The 26,431-nt window shown below is 30.2% G+C and overlaps 1 protein-coding gene across 9 annotated transcripts in view; it reads right to left on the reverse strand.

Moving 5' to 3' along the window:
• The window catches only part of LOC107451227 (uncharacterized), a 78,777-nt gene that overhangs the window by 20,899 nt on the left and 31,447 nt on the right, over nt 1-26,431 (reverse strand). Inside the window, exons 1-8 of one of the 9 annotated variants that reach the window (XM_043043056.3) lie at nt 20,719-20,942; nt 14,699-14,759; nt 11,809-11,901; nt 10,638-10,703; nt 2,569-2,829; nt 1,710-1,947; nt 607-767; nt 386-521 (exon numbers count right to left, since the gene is read on the reverse strand). In XM_043043056.3, the coding sequence (XP_042898990.2) occupies nt 386-521; nt 607-767; nt 1,710-1,947; nt 2,569-2,829; nt 10,638-10,639 (798 nt within the window). In that variant the 5' untranslated portion in view covers nt 10,640-10,703; nt 11,809-11,901; nt 14,699-14,759; nt 20,719-20,942. Of the gene's footprint in view, nt 1-385; nt 522-606; nt 768-1,709; nt 1,948-2,568; nt 2,830-10,637; nt 10,704-11,808; nt 11,902-14,698; nt 14,760-20,009; nt 20,672-20,718; nt 20,943-26,431 lie in introns of those variants that run through there. The other 8 variants (XM_071186180.2, XM_043043060.3, XM_071186181.2 and 5 more) reach the window with 8 other exon arrangements.

The raw sequence follows: 26,431 nt of genomic DNA on the forward strand, positions 1-26,431 counted from the left end.
TTTTTGTTCATAGAACTGAAAATATAGTATGTTCACTTATGCACCATCATCTTTATTCATTTCGTTTTAACTTTATTCAAAAATGTATAATAATCAACATACATTGGTAATAAGAACGTCAAGTAATTTATAACTGACATATTTATAAATTTGCAGTTAAAACTGATTTTTCAGTATTGATAAACTTGATTGACAGTATTTGACACAAGTATTTCTATCAAAACAGCTTTCAATTACATAGAAATATTTTGAATTGAATATAAAACATTTTCAGAAATTTGCATATTAGCAAAAGAGCAAGAGAGTATATCAATCAACTGAGATAATAATGAGTACATGAAGCTGGTTTCAAATTCATAGCAAAGCAAAAATGAAATATATTTACAGCCATGATGCTGGGGAATCTTTGACCATCTTGAATAGCAAATTCTCCTGATGGCAAAACATCGATTTTATAGTGTTTGATACGACCAGAGTGACTCAGACAAAGAGCATAACTACTGTCGTCACGTTCTCGAACTCTGAAATGAAATTTTGATTAAAAGTTGACACTAATTAAACATAAAATAATTTTTTAAAAAAATAATCCAACAGAAAAATACTTACAAAAATTTTCCATCTTTATGACCGCTGTCCTCAATAGCCTGTTCGGCCTCGACTCTCGACAAAATACCGTGGAACCAGGGTTGTATTTCATGCAAGGTTTTAGTGATAAGAAGTTTTATATCACTATAGCTCTCTGTTAAACTAGTATCAAGCTTATCTTCCTGTAAATAAATGAATGGAAAATAAATAAGGTAAACTAGTTCGACGCAAGCAAAATAAGCGGCAGACTATGAGGAGAAGCTCGCTCCAATGAAAAAGGGGAAAGTTGCATTTTATTACAACATAATATAGCTTTACAAAGTTTGTCCAGTATAGCAAATGATATAGTTTCTTTCCACAGAAAGAGAAACCAGTCTTTCTGTTTACAAACTCTACTTACCTCCATATGTTATAAATGGCAAATCTATCATTAAGTAATACTGTTTTCTCCTATTAACTAATTATTTTAAAAGTATTTACGTTTTTTTATGCGTGAAAGAGGCTTGTAGAGGAGAAATAAATATCTTTGAGTTACGTAGATATTAGATAATCAGGATCCTATTTGTTTCCAGTAGTAGTCTAACACTAAATAGTTGAGGTCATTTTGGTGAATACCGGCATTATAATAAAAAGTTAACTAGAAACAACGAATAGATGGATACGGAAAAAAAGAAAGAAATTTTGGTGTATATGTTTGCTGAAAATGAATTTAAAAAAGAAAAAACCTATAAATATTGAAAATTATAATCAAAGGAACATAATTCTTTATTTAAGAAATTAGTTGTTTTATTTTGAATTGAAAGGCTCAATGAGAAATACATATTTTTTAAAAATTCATGTTATTTTCATAATTTATTCAATGCATTATTATTGAAATTTTTAATTTTTGCTATTTTTTCCACTGTCATTTTACACAAATAATTTCAGGTAAACAACCGAAATTAAATCAATGATGGACAATTGATTTGAAATAATATAAGCATTAATGGATAGGGAAAAAAACTTAAGCCCTCGGAATCCTTCTACAAAACTCCAGGGGATCTGCGGAACACCTTTTGGGAATCGCTAGCCAAAGTAAATGCAGTTAAATTTTATCAGATTCAAAATGGAAATGATGTACTTACGTCGATTCCCCATTCCTTGGCTTTTCTGAGTATTGCTTTTCGAATGACCTCTTCCGTGACACCCCAGTGTGTCAATGGTAGAACAGAGTCTAAGGATTTATTACAAGGCAATGTTGGTTTACAGGCCAAGCCCTCAACACCTTGAACTAATTCTACGGGACCTGCAAATTTTTGTCTTGGTACACCACACAGCCCAACCTCACCACTGCTAAGTTTCTTGATTCGATAATGAAGAACACTACAACAAAAAATATATGTCATTAGCTTTATTTTGCAAATACACCTCACGTCACTTACATCTGCCCCATAAACGGGCTGAGACGCACGTCAAAGCTCGTTTACAGGGTGACCCCATTCATACATCCGCGAATTGTAATTTTGATCTGAACCAGAGAACGATCAACATTCAATACAGCACTCCCAGAGATATAATGTGTCACGAGAACAGGGAGGACTTTGTGACTCGACAGCTTTCATGCACAGCAGTCACCATTTGCTATGCGGGGAGCCTTCAACCAGCACTGATCAAACTCACCATCTCTTAGGCATAGGCCTAACACCGTACCAATAGGCTATCCTGACCTATTTTTATATATATTTCTGATAATGTTTACAAAACATTCGGGAATTCCACAGTACTTCAACAGCTTCCAGAGTATAATTTATTATAACCATCCATAATTATTGAAAGTAACTGATCGTGGCTATAATACTAATTCCCACAACATAATAAATATAGTTGGTATTGACAAAATATTAGAATTTCACAAAACATTTCAACACAAGTTACAATAATCCATTAAGAATTATTTAAATAAAAAAATAGGTACAGTAAAAGAAAGGTACAATAAATGGTTACCTTTTTTGATAACAGAGTGAGAGTACATAATCTGAATTGCTTTCTCTCAATAGATACATGCCATCTCGACAGCCCCGATCCCAGAGAATCCATTCTGCTGTCTCCCTGGATATACTGCCATAATAATATAGCATAGATTCAACAGGTACAGGCAGTACCGTGACTTCAATTGTGGAACTTTCCGTCATGTTGGTCACATCCTTGCAACAAAAACCAAGCAGGGAGGCCAAGCGAGATACTGCATTATACCCTGTTTTAACCCTAAAATAAAAAACATCCTCAGATTTTAGAAAACTTTTGAGTTTAAGTTCAATATAATTTTAAAATGTTGAGACAGTGATAGAGTTAACAATGAGAAAAATATTTTTGTTTATAATTTACGTTTTGTTATAGGAGCATATAAAGATCAGAGAATAGTAGAATAAAGTTTGCATAGAGCAAAGGAACAACCTAAATAATTTTTTATCTAATAATCCGATTTACAAGTACCAGAACTCAATATTAATGGTTCAAATAAGCTAATTAATTAGTACATATGATATCCTAAGTTTCCAATCAGACATAACAACGCACTTTCTCTGACATGCCTTATTTTTGACGGACTCAGATTTCTAATTGTAAAAATATGGATATTGTTGCAGTCCGGCAAATCAAGCGGCAAATTGTCACTACACCTGCAGAATCATCTCAGATTCTTTTTAAGTAAACAACAAATGGAAAGAAAAAACTGCTAGCAAAAAAACTGTAAGTAAAAAGTAAAGACGAAACAAAAAAAGACAAGATTTTTCAGTTTTTAATTGTGAAAAATAAGAAAAAGATTTCTGTTTCGTTTTTTTAAACGAAAAAAAAACTATACTAAACAAAAGACATTTAATGTTCATTTTTCAGATTATTGTTTTATGTGTCTGCAAAATACCTGTGAAGATAAAGTTATAAATTTCCTTTAAATAATTTTTTTTTAAAAATTTAATCAACACAAATCGGAACACCATAAATTACAATTCTGTCAATTTCTTCCTTTAAAATGAAAAGATTTTATTTTAATATTCCATTAAATTCCTTTCTTATTTCTTTATTGGGTATAGCATAAGCATCTTGTTAGAGCGATAGTATAAAATTCAAATTAAATATAAACGACGAAACGTTTTTGTGCATAACCTTGCTATACTATTTAATATTTGCAAACGTATGGGACTAAGTTTCCCAGATAGCGGCTAAACCCAATATTAGGAGAGCGAGGAACTTAAATTCACCGTTAAAAGATGTGTTTATTAGGGCGTATCGAAAAAATCGAAATTTCTTAGATCTTTTTGCGGTAGTGGGGAAAAGATGTGAACACCCATCATTAAAAATTGTGCGGAATATCAAAACTCTGGGTCAATATCTTCTGTCGCCTCAATGGGCCGAAAATTAGACTAAAAATCATTATAATAAAAAAAATAATAAACAAACCCTTATTTCGTTTATCGGTTTGGGATAGTGTTTACAAGTTGCTATTCTGTAACAAATACAACCATAAAAAATTTTAGAATAATATTTTACTATCTTCGGCTGCCTCATCGCCTTAAAATTTTAGAAAATAAAGGCAAAATTTTAAGTAAATAAACTTTACATTTACTTCATTTTATTGGGAAGCGAGACTTTATTTTGCCTCTTAAACATACGAATGACAAAAGCATTACTGTTTGTAATAATTGTTTGTCTCCAATTTTGACATATGTTTTCTGGACTCTAGTGTCGCTTTAATCAATCTATCCTTGCTCAGCGGCCCAACTGTTTTTCCCGAAGCTGCAGTAACTAGTTTCACAATCCGCTCCACTGCTTGTGTGTGTGAAGGAAATTTAATAAAATCCCAGCAGTCCATTGGCATACCGTCCTTTATCATCTTCAGAAGTTCTTTAGAACTAATCTCTCTGAGAACGGGAGGCGATGTCACATAACAAGCTTGCCAGTCAATGAGATCTACATAGTCTGCTGCTTCAAAGTTAAGAGCAGGAATGACGAATCTGCGAACACAATTTCCTTCTGTGCTAACTTCCCTTGCCTTAATAATCCACCGAGCTGCAAGGGTCCTAATATGACACCTCTCATCCGTTAACATGGCCAAAAGCATGTTTTTTGGATCTTCAAAGTAAGCGTTGCGAGAAATAATTGGTTCGATTACGTCACGATACTTTTTAGGCAAGTAGCGAGAGGAATAGATGAAATGTCACAGGTGTCTAGTACCATCTTTAATGGAATGATGAATCTTTATTCGGAACCATGAGGGTGCGTAGACTCTTGGAATGAATACAACTAAAGTTAGCAACTCGTTTGAGGGGTCTAATGTAGATATATATAACCTCAGTATTCGATTAGCAGTTGTTAGCCAGCGAGCCAAATTCAATGCTCCTGGTTCCCGGTTAGCTATATCTGAACAACAAACACCAGAACTAACGGCGGTGCAAATGTTTAATAAGTATTTCTAACCTGAACTGAGAGTGGTGGGATCAATATCTGGCATCTCGCATTCGATGCTATTAAAAGTAACAATTGAAAGTTTTTCGCATCCTTTGAGGTTCCGTCCAATGTCTCCTGTGTAAGATGTGGGGCCAGATGACTTGCCGTCAATAGACTCAAATAGGTGTCGTAATGGCAACTCATTGAAATGAAGTAAGCATATAATCCATTGTAATGGTCTCTGAAGTTTCCATTCAAGCCTGCAAATTACACCATCAAACACTCCTGTGTTCACTACAGTGCCGTCACATCCGAGAACAGAAAGGTTACTAAAATCGTCCAATAAATCACCTGTTACATATTCGTAAATGCTATTAGATATATGAAGACTAGATCCACTTACAGGCGTAACATGTCCCATGTACGTAGAATCAGGCTCCGATAGAATACAGTAATGAGCTTTTACAATTGTTCTTTGGAACTGCTTGCCTTCGTGTGCTTCTGATGTTAAAGTTTTGTCATGTCGTTCATCAAAATAAATGCCATATATAGTGGAATGATTTTCCTTTGATTTTGAGACAATTTGTTTCTTGGGTTCAAAATAAGGTTATTCTACTTTTTTTGGCAGAGCGCAAAATCCCGTCTGTCTCGATTGTGCAGTGTGCAAGCAGTAAATGCGTATACAGTACCAAAATGCGTCGAAATTTCCAAAATTAGATGCCAATGAGGCGGCAGAAGATATTAATTTGTAATTCTAAAAATTTTTATAGTTGTTGTTTTTAAAATATTGTATCTTTTAAGTGCTACCTCAAACCGATCAACGAAATCTGTGGTTAGGTAATAATTTTTGTACTTTAATCATTATTAGTCCAATTTTTGGAGCTTTAGGCCCATTGAGGCAACAGAAGATATCATCCCAGAGTTTTAAGATTTCGCTCATTTTTTAATAATAGGAATTCACATCTTTTCCGCACTACCGCAAAAAGATTTAAGAAATTTCGATTTTTTCGATACGCCCTAGTGTTTATCCAGATAAATTTCTTTATTTAAAATATAGTCTGCTTCAAAGAATTATCATATTTGAGATCACCTCTTTGAACCATTAAGAATGAGTCCCAGTACATTTAAATTCGATCATTAGATCCAAATTCAGGGCATTCCCTTTTCTTCTTTTTTGTTCATTGTACATAAAAACTATTTTTTTAAAGGCAGTTTCAATCATCTACAGCTTTATTTGATTAAGTAACTAACCTTCGTAACCTGATTTTTCTGAAATAGCTGGAGCAACAGTTGTAACCTAAACTCTTTATTTCTTGCTTTAAAAGTATTTAATATATAAGGACAAAGATTTTTTTTATTTTTTTGTGAAATTATATTTGTTTTGTCGTCAGAATGAGTCTCTCAACATTATATAACATATTACCAGGGTGAGTAGTCAAACCTTTCAATAAAAAATAAGCACCTTTTAAATACTTTTTAAGCACTCAAAAAATATTTGTAAGCACTATATACATTAACAAAATACAAAATAATTTTCAAAGACTTTACAAGATCATGATAGAATAAATAGTTTCTGACAAAGAACTCTTTTCTTAATTATATGAGCCATTATAGAATAACTAGTGGATTATATTAGCCATTATAGAATAACTAGTTTCTGACAAAGAACTCTTTTCTTGATTATATTAGCAATCATAAAATGATCGAGAGATTTTTCGGTTCGATATCAGAGGGTGGCAAATTAAGCCTGAAATTCAGAATATCTTGCAAAATGCACACGAGACTGCAGTAATTTCACCGAACCCAGCCATACCAGCTCAGTAGGCGTACATGCAGACCCGCAAGTATTTCATCTAACATACGTAAAATGATTGGCAGTTTATACACTACGGACCGACGGTACGCTGAAGTGGATTGAGGTTGAATGAATTGCAAAAATGTTAAATAGAACAATGTGAAAAACACACTTTTGCATAATACATGACGAAAATCGACACGGTAAAGAAAAATCTCATTTTCGAAAAAGGAAAATTAAGCACTTTTAAAAAACACCCAATGAAAAACGCACTTTTAAAAAACGCTACCAACATGATTTCTCATAAGCCAAAGATATGTTTAAAAAAAAAAAAAAAACAGACTTAGGATGCAATGGATGTACTAGTCGTTTCCAAAAAGGTTAATTCAGTCAGTACATTTAAAATACAATGAAGGTTTTAAAAAAAATTTAAACCATTTTTGCAAAAGCCTAATATAGGCCAGGGGTCACAGTTTCGTGAACAAGCATCAGTGCCGCTTTTACTTCCCAGACAGGCTGGTACCGATCTAAAGCTGGGTGGGCTTTAGGACGCCATTGAATCCTAGTTATTCCCAATAACTCAGAGTGCCTTTTATCACTGAACCACTGCAGCTCAAGTACAGATAAAACAATGACAGATTAAAGTTTCAACATATTATTAAATAAGTTATATGTGTATACATAATTTATTTATATTAAAAAAAAATAGTACAATTTGGGATTGTAACATCAGAAAAGATATTAAAAGACATCTCACAAATGCATTCAATAATGCTATTTTATCTTATTTGAAATACATTTAATTTCTGAGCAACAAAAATAAAAGATTTAAGGGGAATACCACTGCAAGATTATCAAAATTAAAGTTTTTCTTAAACTCATTGCATTTACATTAATAAACTAACAATAATATTTTTACTGACCTTAATAGGACCCCAATTATGTATTTTAAGATTTACCTATTCTGTTTTAGAATATTTTTCATATTCTAAAACAGAATGTTTTGTGGGACTAGGCTATGTCAACCGTCCTCTATTATAAGATACCTCCTAACACATCTCATACTAGTGAATTGAAGTTCAATAATTGTAGTGTTAGCTACGCTACATTACTTCCTCACCAGAATTTAATCTGTGATAAAATTCGTTGAATGGATACCTCTCGTTAATTCAACACCATTTTGAGAGAAGCTGTGAGAGCCATATTAAGATCGCGGTTGTGGGCATAGCCACTGTGTTGCTATTAACAATCAAGTGTGCGCAGGCGCCCATTGTGTGTGATAGAAACTTAATAGCAACACTGAGAGGAGGACAATGGTGCAGCCACCAATAGCAAGTCAACTGTGGACCGTCTATCGAACTAGGTGTGTTCGAATCGAAGTGGGCGTTTCAGTTGAGCTAGACACGTACGGATCACATCCGGTTGATCCCCAATGTGGGTGTAGCTATCAACGTCTAAAGATACCTCCAGATAGAATAGAATGTCCAGGTAACTGGAACTGAATAATTATAATGGTAGCTATGCTACAAATTTGAATTATCTGCTCATTGAAGGTTTGAAAAAGTGATTTCAACCGGCAAAAGTACAAATGTGAATGTAAGTGGAAGAACTGTTATTTCAGTTACACAACAAAGAGCACTATTTAACGTAACTTAACACATTGTGTGGCATCAACGAATGTCTCAGCTCATAAATAGAATAAGAAGGTTTGACTTTATTATGTGTTACATTAAAATGTTAAACACATTTAAAATCCACCATCTGATTGAACTAGTTAGATTCAAAAAATGTACTCCGCACCAATCATTAAGCATGCTATGTGAATTGCAATGAATCTTTTTTACTTTTTGTTAAGGTGAAGACTAAAATTCAATATGATTCATATATTATCAAGTTAACTAGTACAAAAAGGAAATAGATTTGGCCACTAAGCATTTATAACATGGAAAATCCAAATCACACGCAGAGTGCTAATTGATAAATCTTTAATTTGCCCACTACATTTTTTTTTAATAATAAAAAAAAAAACATGGAGAATCACGGAGTGTATTATCAAGTCTTATATTTAATAAACTGAGATAATTTTTTTTTGTAAAAAATAACTTCAAAAAAAAACAAAAAAAAACGATGTATTGTTGTTTCTTATGCCCCTGGCCAATACCAGCAAGCCCGCTTGGTGAAACCAAGTGAATTTAAGGCAGAAGGAGCGTTTATTTTTCAGTGAAGCCTTTTACGGCCAAGAATACAGCTTCAGTCACAGACACGTCACATCCCGTTTTAAAGGGCAGATTCATTCATACAGCCATTCATTCATCCACACATCACACAATAGCCATTCATTCATCCCAGATACTGATTTGTTTGGAAACATGGAGGTCTTTGCGACCCAACAGATTTAACATGCACTAGGCACCATTTACTAAGCAGAGAGTGGGGATGGCTACCAACTAGGCTATCCCGACCTCAAAACTGCATGTAATGGAATATACCATAAATGCCTTTGCTAAACTTTTCAATGAATTGGATGAAAATTGAAGATATTACGCTATTAACACATAAAGCATACTCTTTAAAAAGTCTCCGTTTGACATGTTTATTTTATTGACCACACTTATTTAAGTTTTATAGAGCTTTACATGCATAGTTGTTATTTTATTATTAAACTAGCTGTCTACGATTACCAGTTGGTTCCTCGTTGTCTTTTACGAATTGTTTCTGCTCTCCTCGACATCACAGCTCAGAGTCCTCAGCACTAGTATTTTAAGCACAAATCGGATGGCCGTAAATCTTTCTTTGACTCGCCTGGGGTGGAGAGTTGGCTCACCCACACAAACTCCCCATTTCTCGGATCCACAGTCATCTAACTGCATAAATTCACCTCTTCGAGGTTTAATGGCACAAAAGCCAGGCAATGATAAACTGCGCTAAATGCTCGATAATCTGAGGAAACATGTTATTAAACATAACTGTCCAATTATCTGGATTACCCCCAAATAACTAAAGATATAAAAATAAAGCTTTTTCAGTTTTTTACATGCCTCATAAAAATAAATCTAAATTTGGAACTTCTGTCGAGGTGAAAACGTGATCACTGTCAATTTAGTGTTAATTATGCTCCATTCACCCCAGTAATTATCAAAAAAAACACTTTTTTTTTGCTGTTATTTATCTCACAAAGAATACGTGAACTAAATTTGAGACTTGTATCTGGGTGGAAACAAGTTATTTAGCATTACTGTTGAAGGGTGATAAAAAGGTCGCTTCCTAACCAAAAATGGCATTTTTACGTTCTCTTAACACCGTAAATCAAAATGTGTAATATTACATAATAACTGAATTTGATCCTCAACAATTTTTAAATTACTTGATAATTACAAAATATCAAAATGAAACTTTATTTTCTCTAATTATCTCATAAAGAGCACACATTCTAAATTTTTATCTTTCTTAGTCCGTAGCAGAATTAGTGACGAATGACTTTGAATTTTATAAATACAGATTTAATTAGAAAATTAATTCTTCAGGCAATCGCAGTGGTCTTCCCCTTATAACTGTAAAATTCACACTAGAAATACTTATCAAAAATGAGTAAAAGAATTAGCAATATAAAATTGTTTTTTTTTCTCATTCAAAAGCTACATAACTGATAATGAGAAGAAAAATTCAGGCAAAGCTAAGAGCATTGTGTAATTCATTGAAGCATCTGATTGAAATAAAATAAAAAATAAAAGCAAAACAGATGAAAAAGCAGAGAGTAAAGAAGAAGCTTGAAAGTAAATAACTAAGCTAAAAGTGAAGTTAATGTTTTTCTCTTTCTCTTAAAAAAAAAACTTACATTTTTAATGTTTTGGCTTACAAAACTTTCAGCAAATTCCTGTTCTGGTCCATAAAGTGCCGTTTTCTAAAGAATGTCATATAATATTTAAGTGCAGTGAAAATTGTTAAAACATAATAAACAAAATAAAAAAGCTTTAAAATAAAACAAAATAAACAATAAATACAATGCATAATAACAAAGAAAATACTTATAAATCAAATTTGTAAAATACATAAAAATGAAGACTATTTAACTTAATATGTACAATACCCAGTGATTCTTGCATTTATTTTATGAATTACATCAACAAAAGATATTTTTTTTCAAAGCTTTACTGACATCCATGAAAAGTCATATAGTTTTTTTTTAAATTCTTAAAATATGTAAACTTTATCTTAAACCAAAAAGTAGTACTGACATACATTTGTAGAAATGACAACTAAAATATATTTACTCAACCCTTTCGACCCGAATGGGATATATAAGTCCAAAAAAGATTAAACTTTATTCCCTAATGGATAAACATATTCCAATTTTGAACGGTGTTTTTATGTTTTCACGGTTCTTTAGGCATTAGGGAATAAAAATACGACTAAAGGAACTTGGCAACACTCTCATATTCAAAATGGAGGTCTTCTGTTTACGAGCACTCCAGTCAATTTAGTTTTAATTTACATATTTTTTTTAGGTAAGTTCAACTATATTTTTGTTATATTTTGAAAAAAAATAGTTGCTTGTTCTTATTGAGTACTTATTAATAATTGTACCTATTTAAGTATCAGAAATTTTGACACAATTTGTTTTGTGGGATAAAGTGTCCTAATTGTACTTACCAGTGGGACAATATATCCCATTATTGATAAAAAAATTAAAGGACAAAATTTCGGTTTTTGTTTTGATTATTTTATAACGGCAACTTTGGGTATCTATAACTAGCGGTAAGAATAAATAATTCGATGCATTTATATTATTTATTTCCATGCAATATATAGATATTTTTAGAATATTCAAGACAATTGGGACATATTGTCCCAGGAGATTTCGGGGAAAAGTGGAAAACTTTAAACTTATAGTATGCTTATTTCAATATGTTAGCATTAACGTAAACTCCTTTTTATATTTAAATTTCAATGCTGCAAAAGTCGGGTCAAAAGGGTTAATGTATCAAAAATATTTCAAAAAAATATACCTAAGCTTTCTCCATCCACCTATTTTTCTTTTTGAAGCATTTTTGGGCTTGACTTGAATACTAAACAACAAGAAGTTGTAGAAATGCATTACCCTGGAACAAAAAATATATAATTTAATGTTAAAAAAATGAAATTTCAATATTCAAAAAAGGTATTTTTTCTTCCTTCTAAACTAAACATAAAAAGTTATATTAGCAAAGAAAAAATCTATGTAATCTTTGAACAGTTTGTGGTGTAATTATCACTATGTAATTATCGCTTAAACATCAATTCACAAGTATATAAGACATGCTAACTCATTTCAATCTTGGGTACCTTTTATTTTATTATATAACCATCATTGAACTGCCAACCCAAATTTTTGGGTTTATGACTGCTAATGTTCAACTCCGTAGCCCTGTCATTTTGAGCCCAATCCAGAAGAAAAGGGAACTCCTGGATCAAGAATTGGAAGAAATTTGCCTTAGTGGAAGATTTTTTAAAGGAACTAACCAGCATTTGGGTTACATGGAAAGGAAAACCACAAAAACCTCCAACGGTTAGCCAGACGGCAAGGGGACACTAACCCATGATCCGTCTACCCGGGGTGCCTTTCGATAGATGAAGTTCGACATAGTCGAAAGCTCTTTCCCCACATCGGTGACCCAGACGGGATATAAACTTGTCTTCATCGAAAGGAACGCCCGCTTCGATCGACTGTTCATGTTGAACAGTTGACTTGCTATTTGTGACCACGTCATCCTCTTCCCCAAACTGTTGCCTCTCAGTCTCATTTATACACAACAGGATTCTGCACACACTCAACTGCTAATTGCAACACAAGAGAGACCACGCACGCAGTCATGAATTTAATACAGCTCTCACGACAACTCGGTAAACTTAATACTCTCACCACTTCATCAAATTCAATCCTTGCTATAATTCTTGTGGGGGAGAATTGTGGCGTAACTACCACTATGATAGTTAAACATCAATTCACTAGTACATAAGACATGCTAACTCAATTCAATCTTGGGGCACTTTTTGATAGATGAAGGTTGACACGGACTTTCCCCGCAAGTTGAATTGACACCCTTTAAAGACAATAGCAAAAACATTTTCAGTTGTTTTTTTCAATAATTATTATTAGTGTTTAAAAAGTCACTTCACTTTCATTTTATTTAAGTCAAAATTGAGTTGTGCGTGTGTGTGACAATAGTCTGGGAGGCATCCTCGAGGACAATCCGAAGTCGAGTAATCATAATTTTGAAGTTTTCCGAAGAGGATGGCTCCCCCTGCTTCGGGAGTCTAAAGACCTGCAAGCAAAATCGAGCACATTACAGTACAACAATTAAATGATTACTGATACTGCACACCCTTACCCTCTAAGCTGACTGATTAAAATGATCATCTACCCACTCACTGACTACTGCCAGTTATGCATAAATTTGGTGATCTACTGGGAACCATGTCTCACAATCAAGACCACTAAGGAATGCGCTATTCCATAAGCTATGAGTCATTAATTTGCATAATGAGAGATAAATAAAATCATCTAAATTGATTGTAATCGAAAGAAAATTGCTGCATGTATCAATCACTTGGTTCATTAAGAATTAATTGCTTAGTTGGTAATTATGTTTTAAAGAATAGAGCAAATTTATGGACATTACAATAATTTTTATTTATTAAATATTTCAAATTCTTTTACATAAAATATATCAGTTTAAAGTTTTATTTTTTTTTTTGTTGCTAAATTTGCACGGTAAGAGAATATGCTTTCAAAGAAAATAAAGAACATTTTATAACCGTCAAACCTCTCTATCGTTCTTGCACCTTCCCATATATATCGTATTGTTTTAAGGGTCCCATCACAAATGTTATTTTTATAATGTTAATATTTGAAATTAGCTAATTCCCACATCCATCATTCAAATATTCTGCCAACATTAAAAAAATACTAAAGTTTGTTCTGAAAGAAAAAGAATACAGTTATTCCAGATGCTAATAATGAAGAAGATGTGGATTTCTTACAGTTTGGGTAAAACACCTCAAACAACAGGTTTGATTTATATGCACCAGTTGATAAAAAAGTTTAAACTTTTGACGTTGTGGGTTCAAGAAATGGTTGCAGAAGCTGATGAAGACTAAACTTAACACAACCAATTATGGCAAACATTTGTATAAGCCCTTGAACCCTTTAAAAAAATAGGGAACTTTTAGTATTCATATGAACTTTCATAAAATGAACAGCAATCTGTAACAAATATCAAAAATTTACTGCTTGTGCTGAGTAGAAAGAGAAACCAAAAATTACCAAATACTTTAAAGAAATAAATATATTTATCTAGCCTTCTTTCGCATTGTAAATATTTTTGAAGAATGTACATAATTTTTTCAATTAATATTTTTTATACTTAGTGTAAATTTATTAATTTTCATACTTTTCTAGTCATTATTATTTGATATTTTTAGTTTAGATTCATTGTTTTCTCACATCGATAGTTCGTAATGAATAGTCCCTCGCAAAATGTTTCATCGAGGTTCTACTGTTTTTATCCTAAAAGTGATTGAAAATATGAAAAGAATCCTTTTGTATGGTCATAAGATAAATTACTCTTTAACTGAAAAAATAATTTTTAAAATGTATTCTGACCTGATACTTCTATAAATTTTAATGCCGAATTTCCCAAAGTAATTAAAATGGTATTTAACATCATTTTTTTTTATTTTTAAGCACTACTTTTAATACAAGTAACCTGTATATAAGTTTCATTAAAAAAAAACATTCATATATTAATTAATAAAAAGGAATAAAATATTAATTAAATAAGTAATAATTATATAAATATAATAGTGAAATATGAATTAAAAAAAATCAATAAATGCTTAACTAGTATATTAACTTACATTACTCATAGGAATTCAGTTGAAATCTTAGGATTCCTGCATTTTCCATGATACATGAACCCTGCAAAAAGAAAGAAAATATTCTGAGATGAATACCTTATTCATAGATAACAAGTTGAATTGAAGCTTAAGCGCTGGTACAACAATTTTTTAACAATAGCATGTTAAGCATAAAAGCAACATGCAGCACACACATACTTGAATATAATAAATGTAATTTATCTTAGAATGGTGATTCCTTCAAAACTTGGTGAAATAATTGAAAAACCATGACAAATATATTTTATTTTATAACCGGCGTTGAACAGCCGACCCAATTTCGGGTTTGCGACTACTAACGTTCAACTCTGTAGTCTTGTCATTTAGAACACAATCCAGAAGACAAGGGCACTCTTGGATCAAGTACCTGTTGAGAGAAATTTGTTTTTGTGAAGATCTTTTTGATGGCACTAACCCGCATTTGCATTACATGGACAGAAAAACCATGAAAGCCTCACACGGTTAGTCTGATGGCAAGGGGCCTCTAACACATGACCCATCTAACCTGAGAATATTTTATGTCAGCACCGTGGTCTGTGCAAGCCGGATGCGGAATTCATATCGATCAGCCATTTCCGGGATTCGAACATGGTTCACCTCATTGGAGGGCAAACGCTCTATCCCCTGAGCCACCGCGGCTCACGATACACATAAAGTTAAGTAGGTGTAACAACTACAACAAGATTCCATACTGAGAAAACGCTAGAATAATTGCCAAGTTTTGGTGATTTCTGATAAGTAGTCCACCATAAACTTCTGTGAGCAAAACAAACTACAATGTTAGCAGACATCCTGTTAAATTTTTTGTTAAATCAAAGAAAAAAAATTTAAAGTTGTGGGGCCTGCAAATGATACTGGGGATATTCAACAGAGGTGCTTTTTCCAGGAGTATCATGAATTTGGTGTCCCTCCACTGAACTCAATCAATTTTATTTCTATATTTATGCACACTATAATGCTTCTAAATTGGTATCTTAACAGCCTACATAGAAAGCAAATGTAAAAAATACAAGTAGGAGTAACGTTTTGCATATCATATATTAAGGTCACTCCAAAAGTAGTTAGTACAAAATATAAATCCAATTGAAGTATAAAATTGTTTTAAACAAATTTTAAGCAGGGTTGGAGTTTTTGCCGGCAAAAAGGGTTTTTTGCTAGGACAGTGGCAAAAACCTGGTAAAAACCGGCAAAAACCAAATTATCTAAATTGCTGATTAAATATTATTACAAAATACATGAAACAAATTTAAATCAATCATAAGGAATAATAATTTTGATACATTACATGAAAAAATTATTTTTAACATATTAATAATTAATATAATCGTAATAATTTTTAAAAGATTGAAAGTTTGTGATCTCTTTTCATTTTAGAATCCTAAAATAAATGTTTTTTTATAAATAAATAAATATTATTATTTGTATAATATTATTATTTATTATAAAAAATTATTATTTGTACAATAATTTACATATATTGATAGATATTTTATGCAAATTATAGTTATATTAATTTAAAATAAGCTCATTTCACTGGAAAAAAAAGAATAATCACAAATTTTCCAATCAATAATGTTTTAAACTACTAAAATGACATATTATTACATTATCATTTAATTATGGAATAATAATTTTGTTAATTTTTTTGTAATTATTTATATTTATAGTATATATTTCAATTTTAGGAATAATGTTGTATCAAAAATGTGTTTTTGTCCTCTCATCTTGGAAAATATAGGTTTTTGCCACTTTTTGCCAATTTGCTTGGCAAAAACCTGTTTTTGCCAGGACGGTCTTGCCAACCCTGATTTTACCAACCCTGATTTTAAGATAAAAAAAATTTAAGAATAAAAACATTAAAATAACAAGTCACAATGGAAAAGTGCTAAATGCAAATTTGTCTTATGTAAGAAATTTAAATAAAAAGTTATAAATCAAAAATAAGCAAAAGAAAATTTTTAAGACATGTATGTTAGCAAAAACAGTACTTCATCAGGAGACGTACTGTCTGCTAACACATTGCACATGCACGAGCAGGCAGCCGCTGATGAAGTGCTGTTTTTGCTAACATATTTTTAGACTTTCTTTTTTGCTTTCCTTTGGTTCCAAACTTTTTATTTAAATTGTTTGCCAAAATATAAATCTAATACTAAGTCTTATACTATCTAATAAATTTTCTCTCTGATACTAAGACCTATAACATTTGATCATTATATGGATAAATTTTTATTAATAAAAAATTATGTTTAATAAATAATGTACAAAAAATAATGTTTGAAATTTATCGTGGAAATGAAATTATCCTGGAAAAAAAGTTTGAAAAACCTGTTTTTTTTTTATTAATAAAAAAAGCCCAGTTTATTTCGGTTTTTTTCTTATTGACCCAGGCTTTTTTTTAGAAAGATTTAAAAATTTTTCCTTGAGTATTTAAGAGACAGGAGAATCCATTCGCGGCAAATTTTCTTTACTTCCATAAGCAATTTAAAACATTAAGTTTTGAAAAATTGAGTAAACCATAATATTTTAAACTCAGAAATTTTTTTAAAAACAAATATCAAAATGCAAATTATGAGAGGATTACTTAGGATTACATTGTAGAAAAGTTCGACCATAATTTGCTTTCATTTTAATATTTTGAAATTTTTCTTTTCAACATCTGAAAAAGGGCCTATGCAAGGTATCTGAACTCATTTTTTCCTACTTAAAATTTTAATATAACAATGGGGGGATGAAACAGAATTTGCATTGAAAAGTTTTTCCGGTATAGCATCCTCTTAATGAAACTGCAGGATTTGTTTCTAAAATAAAAGTTAAATATTTGGTAATTATTTATGTTTTGTAACAATGTTATCATTTTTTGAGAGATTTTAAGTTGCTACCTTACTGTCTTTATTTATTAACAACAAACGGACAGATACAAATAAAATGACTCAATTAAAAAATCACATTTTTTATTGCACTGATACAGGTTTAGTTACAGAGACAATTGAAATAAAACTTAATCCTTTTAGAGACCATTACGAAAACAATTTTGTTTGTTAAATTCACATTCAACTCTTCGTTACTATAAAATTAGTTACTGTAAATTTTGCTTTTTAAATCGACCCCGACGAATAACGAAAAAAAGCAAAGATCTGATATGAAACTTGCTATCTCGCTGTTTTAAGCATAGTAAGATAAAACTTAACTTTTAAGTATCTGCGCACACAATCCAAAAGTATCTGCAAACTCATATTTTTTTAGTACATACTGCTTTCATAACATTACAAAAACGACAAACATTTAACTATTTAACATATTTAATTAGTCCTGACAAAAAAAAGGAAGGAAAAAAAATTATATATATATACATGCACATTAACATTCAGAACATTAGAGAAAAATTAATATAAGTAGTTATAAACAAAAATGAAATCAAAGAACTGCAGCGATGTTAACAGTAAGCATACCATAACTGGTCAAAAGACCAGTTATGGTATATTTAATGTTAAAATCACTGCATTGTAAAGTGTTGGTACGTTTACTGTTAATTATTATTATATTAAGAATCAAGGAATATTAATAATTTTGCCCATGTAGTTCCTCACCGCGAAATCCATATTTAACTTTTTGTGTTAAACTTGGGCAAATATATTTCATTAGCAAACAAAATTACATTAAAAGATTTCTTACTGTCACTATTTTTGTTATAAAGCGATAATCATGTCCAGTTGTTTGCTCGTCCGTAACCATGGGATCACTAATTTTTGGGCTAAACGAGCAGTTTTATCTCTTCTTTTCAGTAGAAGCATCCATACAACTAAATTATAATTATGCTGTCCTCTGCTTCTTTTATTTTGTGCAAACTTTTCATTTTTTTGTATGAATACTTTTTTTAATATTACAAAAAATATTAAGAAAGTATCTGCAAAAGCTGAGAATCTTTTCTAATGTATCCTCTTAAGACATGCATGCGGGATTCTATACCTAACAATGTTTATAAGTGGTATAAGTTGACCGCTGAAAGATACAAATATAAAAATTCTTTAAATTAAAAAAAATTATTAAGTCTGCAAAATTTTTCCGAAGTTAAAATCAATGCATATTGATACATTTGCCCTTAAATAAAGATGCATAACGTTTATTGAATCCAACATAGAAGATGTTCTAGAATCGTTACGGTACCTCTTAAAAGTTTTCATAGTGCTATATATTTTGAAATACTGATGAACAAATTATCTTGACTTTTCTTCTTAATTTTTTTAAATATAATTTAAAGTGTTCTAAAAAAATCATTACTTAAAGGTAATATGATGAAAGATTTATAGCTAATTGTATATATATCACATTAAAATAGTTTTTGAAGTGGGTAAATTGATACAGTGTTATTCATATCTATCTAATTGTATATAGTGCATCGATATTTCACGATCCATTAATATCTGACTGTTTTACAGGTGTATAAGTAGCCCCCCGATTTATGTAAAATTTTGGGTTTTGAAAAGCCGACTAAAACACCAGGATATCCATTGCTTAAAATTAAATTTTAAAGATTTCAATTACGTTAAAACACTAATTAAAAAAATGCAAGAAAATTTTCCCTCCCTGGACCAAGGAATGAATATTGAATATATATTGAAATAATATTGAAATAATATGAAGTTCCCTGATATGTAAAATATCTGAATAGCAAAATCCCAAAAATGATTATAAATTACTCAGCATTGGACAATTTAAATATTCATACATATAAATGTGAATTGATGCAATAATAAAACAGAATGAAGAACAACAGTAAAAGTAAATTGAGAGAATAAATGTTACCATATTAGAATACATAATTCAAATACACAAAAGTATATCTTTAATTGAATGTAAAGAACATAAAAATCAATGCACAATTTGGTACGGAGAATTTCATACAAAATTTCTAAATAAAGATTACCAAAATAAAGATATTAGTCACTTAAAAAAATATCTATTTTATTAATTATGTACATTTCGCCAAAATGTTACACAGGAATGGACATTATTGTAAGCCTAGCTTAAAATACAACTGAAGAAAATAGGTTTAGAGAATAAATATTTTAAAAATTAAGTCCAATAACTAGAATATCAAAAACCAGTATTTATTTATGAGGATTGAAAATAATGAATACAAATTAGAAGTAGAATTCAATTTTAAATGTCTGAAAATCGAAAAAATTTAAAATAAATTAAGATATAACTAATATTTAATAATTCAGTTCATTTATGCACATAACCCAACCTACACATAAAACAAGCAACTTACCGATCTGCCCGATTTAAGATGCAATTATGAAAAATATATTTCAGATAAGATTTTAATATTGCACAGTAAATTGCATATGAATAAACTTTAATTTTATTATTACATAAATTGCTTTTAATACAATAGAGGTACGTGGTGTATTTTGATGTGGAGAGTTTTTTAATATCCAAGTAAAAATTGATAAATACATGTTGAATAAAGATACAAACTCAATCTTTATTATTAACTGATAGAACAACAATTACATAATCTTTTCTTAATCAGGTATATACAAAATAATAAAGACATTTTTTTTCTCCTCATTAACTTAAATAAATCCAGTGTAAACACTCATTTTGAATATGTAAAAAAAACGTTTGAAATTTATTCCATAAACATTCAGTTATAAAACGTAGTGTATAGAATATTTATTTAAAAAAGAAGAAAATAAAACGATTGAATAAAGATGCAGCGCACTGCTTCATTTAATTTATCCAACTAGACAGTTTAGATGAGAAAGCAAAAGAAAAAAGTAAGAAACACACAGACATGCCTAAATTGGATCTTACATCACGGATAGCAACAACAAAAATTTTCATTCTTTAGCGATCGAGCCACGATCCGGATGATTTGACAAGTTAAGGAATACACCAATGAGCAATTGTAACACATTATACGTCACAAATTGCCAGAAAATACATAAAATTTGAAAGAAAAATGACATGTTTACCTAATGACCATCAGTTTCACCTCATGTCTGCCATAATTGTAAATATGATCACATGGGGTGCATAGCGCATGATGTCACAGACAAGTATAGATGCAGCGCCGTTTTGCAGATCGATAGCGTTAACCCCTTTATTGACCGCGTTTTCTGCGAAGTCGCGATGCGAATCGCGATGACACCTACTTCCGGTCGGTCGGACCGGAAACTCTGAATGCGATACTGAAACTAAGACCGAAACCATGCTTTAGTTTCTTTCTCTCCCCCCTTTTTTATCAAAACTCGAATTCGAAACAAGCGACGAAAAGCACTAAAAACATTTTTATCCTATACGGAAGATAAATCGTTTGATGACATGCTGTGATATTTCTTTTTGATTTTCGCCACTTTTTGAAATAAATCATTCTTTTCTGTGATAAACAGCGAGCTGTGTTATTTTATATATCTTGTTTCAGTGTCATTTATTGGACTTAAGAGAAAATTGTTTTATATATATATATAATTTTTTTTTCTTCGGTAACGCATTCCCCAAGTGTTTTATTTACGACGAAAAGCTATTGTTCATTAAAAAATTAGAAGCAAATAAAAGAAATTAAATATTATGTCTTATTCGCGCCATATAGTTGATTATTATTTAAGGGGGGGGGAGGAGTTTCAGAAAATTTTTAAAATTAGATAAGCGGAAAAAACATGAGATAAAATCTCTGAAAATCATAAGTAAGCTAGAGCACATGAGGTAAGCAACAAAAATGAAAAGCATGAGTTATTAAATTTAGTATTTTAAAAGTTACTACTTAAGATAACGAGAGGAAAATTATTGCAATTGAAAAAATACATTAAAAATTTAATTTAACGTATTTCAAGCTTTCTATATCAGCTAAAAAATCAGCTAATCTAATCAGCTATTCGTGAAAAAGTAGGTAATAAAAAGTTTAAGAAATGTTTTAAATTCAGATCGAACTGAAAGAGAGTGACTTATTAAATAAAGTGCATTCCTTATTATTAAAAATTCTTATCAAAAAAAAAAATTGAGAAACAAATAAACACGATGAAAAAAAAAACTTTAATGTTTCTGCCTAATAGCAGAAATTAATAAAAAGCAGACGTTAAGCAAATATACAAAAAATTTAGAACAAAAATTTAAATTCAAAATTTGATATAAGTAAACGACAGGAATTATTAAGGAAAGTTCATTGTTTATTATTACTTCGAATTTTAAAAAGAAATCGGAAAAAAATGATTACAATTATAAAACTGCTTTTTTAATATTTACGTTCTATGATGGATTGGTATAGCCATGTAAAAAAACAATAATAATAATAAAAAGTTTTATTTTCGAAACTACTTCAAATTCGTTATAACTTTAAGGCATGAGTTATAAAATAAAGTGGTTTAATTATTACTCTTTCTAATTTTAAAAATAAATCGGAAAGAAAGAAATGAAAATATAAATATGTGTTTTAATAATGTTTTATGATAGATTACTAGTTAACGAAAAGCAAATATTAAAAAGTTTCATTTACAAATATATTTTAAGTTTAAAATTTGTTAAAACTGAAAAGAATGAGTAAGTGTTTTACTTATTTCAACTAGTTATTATTTAAAAAGAAGTCAGTAGCAAACAAATTCATCTCATATTAATGCTTTTTAGTGGATTGCAATTTGAGGAAAAGCAAAAAATGAAAAGTTTTTAAAATTTAAAAATGGAAACCTAATTGAAATAAAAAAGATATATATAATGTTTCATTTCTTATTAAAAGTTACTATTTGAAAAATGAAATCTGAATAAAATAAGTTAAATTAAAAAAAAATGCATTAATATTTATTCTTGATTTTGGATTGCTATTTGCGGAATTTCAGATAATATTGTTTGTATTTGTGTCTATGTTTTAATTTTAAAATGAAATAGAATTGAAAAGAATGAGCTATTAAATAAAATTTTTATATTTTATAAAAAAAGTAATTTTTTTAAGAAATCAAAAGCAAATAAATACTTTTAAAAAATGCATTAATATTTATGCTTGATAAAAGATTGCTATTTGACGAAAAGCAAGCAATAAAAAGTTTAAGAAAATGTTAAAAATTTATAGTTATACAAATCCGAAAAGAATGAGTTAAAAAATGAAGAAAAAATAATAATAAATTAATAAATAAAAATGTAAGAAATATCGATATATCTTTTTATATTCGTTTAAAATTTATTTCAGGCTGAGTTTGAAAAAAAAAGAAGGAAGAAAAAGCTTTTGAAAAAGTCTTCTATTTGTCTGCAATTGGATACCTGCAAGTGACGTCATGCTTGAGCAAATCGTGACATTATGCAACCAATTAGATTCGATACACACACTTGTGAGGTCGGTTACAGGTATCTCATAAATCTGATCTGAAAATTAATTCAGCGTGATAATAAAACAAGCCCAATAGCTGTAACGTTAACACGCCATGCACAACCATGTGATTATGCATAATCATGTGATTTCAGCTGTCTTCTTCTTCTCCATTTACAAGTACCCAATTATTAACTGTGCTTTTTTTAAGTAAAATGTGTAGGTTTTATGCAAAATTTACAGAATTGTTTTGTATTGAACTATAAAAATTAAAACTAGTGCACTGACAAAATTTTATTCTATAGACAAAAATATTTTTTAAATATAATTAAATTATTCAAAAAGTTTTCGCTGAAAAAATAAGGTGTCTTTATTTTTCTCTTCAATGCGGAAATTTAACTTCAACCGAACGGATGTGACGCATATAGGCGGACATCCGGGTATTTTCTGAGATTTATTAATTCATTCCACTTCATTGTTTACAAAAAAATATATTACAATAACATCTTTATTTTTTTTATTAAAATGTTAAAATCATGCAGACATTTTTTACTCAGAGTAATCAATCATTTAAAAATGAATAAAAACCAGTTTAAAAGCAAAATTGGCAGCACACTGAACAAATTTAAAATGTATTGTACTTTAAATATTCAATGGCTGCTTATATAACTAAAATCAAAATAACGAAAACAAAAAAACGAAATTTTTATTTGAAATTGTAGGATTCATAGAAAGAATGATTTTGTTTTTAACTATAAAAGAACTGAAAAGAAATATTTGCTATTATTTTTATTATGAATAAACAACTTCAGAGCGAATTTCGGAGAAAATGTTTTTTTTTCCATACTTTCAAAATATTTTCCATGATTAATAGAATGAAATTCTTACGATTGAAAGACACGGTGGTTATTGAATTGGTAAACTCAAATGGGAAATGGGCCTTTTAAAAGCTTAAACGCGTATTTTTTTAACGCTTAAGCGCGTATATTTTAGTATGTTGAACAGTCAGCTAAAATAAAAATTATTTTTAAAAAAGACATTTGTTTATTCTGCATAAAATGAGAATTTTGTACATCACATTTTCGTGTCTTTTTAAAAAAAAAAATTTTTTTAATTTTATTACTGTTTGGTATTTTTTTAAAACATCAATTGTATAAACAGTAAAAAAAAAAAAATAAATAAAAATTAAGTTTACTTTGATGCAATTGGGAGGGAATCGTTCTTTTGCATTAAAAATAAATTATAACAGAAATATTTTCGTGATTTAGCAAGCAATATGTAAAACATCAAAGCATGTATCTTACCACGAAAAACTTTTTCTCGAAATTTACAATTTCAAGTCAATAAAAAAAAAAAATATGGTAGTCAGATAGAAAATTATTTTAATCTCTCAGAATAAACGTAAAAATTCTTTATTTGGGGTCAAAAACGTAGATTTTTTAATTTTTTAAAGCATAAATTTCAGTTCTAACTTCCATAATGTTAAGTTCAGAATGTAAAATAATGTAAAAAATATCGTATAAACTGTATCTTTTAGGTTCTCCTGAATCTCTATGAAAACCTTAATCTATCACAAAATTTTCATGAAAACCCCAATCCATCCCAGAATAGAATCTACATCAAAACCTTATTCCATCTAGGAATCTACATGAAAACCTTAATCCCTCCCAGAATCTACATCTAAACCTAAATGGATCTTGGAATCTGTATGAAAACCTTATTCCATCGCGGAATCTACACCAAAACCTAAATGCATCTTGGAATCTGTATGAAAACCTTATTCCATCGCGGAATCTACACCAAAACCTTAAGCCTTTCCAGAATCTACATGAAAACCTAGATCCATCCAGGAATCAACATGAAACCTTAATGCATCCCAGAATCTACATCAAAACCTAAATGAATCTTGGAATCTGTATGAAAACCTTAATCCCTCCCAGAATCTACATCAAAACCTAAAAGAATCTTGGAATCTGTATGAAAATTTTATTCCATCGCGGAATCTACACCAAAACCTTAAGCCTTTCCAGAATCTACATGAAAACCTAGATCCATCCAGGAATCAACATGAAACCTTAATGCATCCCAGAATCTACATCAAAACCTAAATGAATCTTGGAATCTGTATGAAAACCTTAATCCCTCCCAGAATCTACATCAAAACCTAAAAGAATCTTGGAATCTGTATGAAAATTTTATTCCATCGCGGAATCTACACCAAAACCTTAAGCCTTTCCAGAATCTACATGAAAACCTAGATCCATCCAGGAATCAACATGAAACCTTAATGCATCCCAGAATCTACATCAAAACCTTAATCGATCTCGGAAACTACATGAAGACCTTAATCCATCTCAGAATCTACACGAAAACCTTAATCCATCTCAAAATCGTCATGAAAACCTCTACCCATCCAGGAATCAACATCAAAACCTTAATCCATCTCGAAATCTACATCAAAACCTTAATCTTATCCACTTAATAACCTTAACTTAAGATTAGTTTGCAAATTATGTTGATTCATGAAATTGTTTCATTGTTTACGCATTACGCTTATTTTTTATTACGCATAAATGCTCATTTTTACACATATATGCGTATTTATTAATAAAAATTAAGATTTTCCATGTAAATTAAGGGAACATAATAGACTCACATTTTTTTCACTATTATATTTAATATTTTTTAACATAAAAACTAAAATTTGTTTTATATCTATGCTTTAAAAAAATTCCAATTTACGATTTTAACCCAAAAGTAAATGAAACTTTAGTTCCATTTCGGAAGACCCAAATAGTTTTCAATTTAATTTAAAAGATATGTGAGTTAATATGTAAAATACAAAAATTAATAATAGTAATATATAATTTTCTTTAAGTTAGGTGAGTTTTTTAATGTATAAAAATTTGTCAACAACAAATTTTTATCGACTTGCAAGAAAAAAAATGTGATTAACCCCCTACACTGTTTAAGGTACGTAAGGTTAAGACTGAATAATAAATGGAAAATGTATGAAGTTCATTTGATTGTTCTGGGAGAGATATATATTTTTTAGTGAAAATGAATTATATCACCTAGCCTAAGTTCCATTTTCCCGTAGGCGGTTATAATTAACAAAAGTTCTGTAAAACATATACTTAGGGTCAGTTAGAAATCATCATCATAGTTGGCCAGACAGCCCAATGTGGGCCAATGCCTTCCTCTAAAGATTTCTCCATAACGACTTTCGATTTATCTTTGATCTCCAATTCTTTTCATTAATTGCAAGAAAATCAGACTCCACCGAGTCAGCTCATCTCAACCGCAGCCTTCCCCACTTTCTTGTTCCAAGTGGGTCTAAAAAGCAACATCTTTTTTATTGTATTGTCATCACTCATTCGAATCACCATCCAATT

This window comes from Parasteatoda tepidariorum, chromosome 9 (assembly GCF_982258835.1).
Source record: "Parasteatoda tepidariorum strain Cologne lab strain chromosome 9, Ptep-v5.0, whole genome shotgun sequence".
NCBI lineage: Eukaryota > Metazoa > Arthropoda > Arachnida > Araneae > Theridiidae > Parasteatoda > Parasteatoda tepidariorum.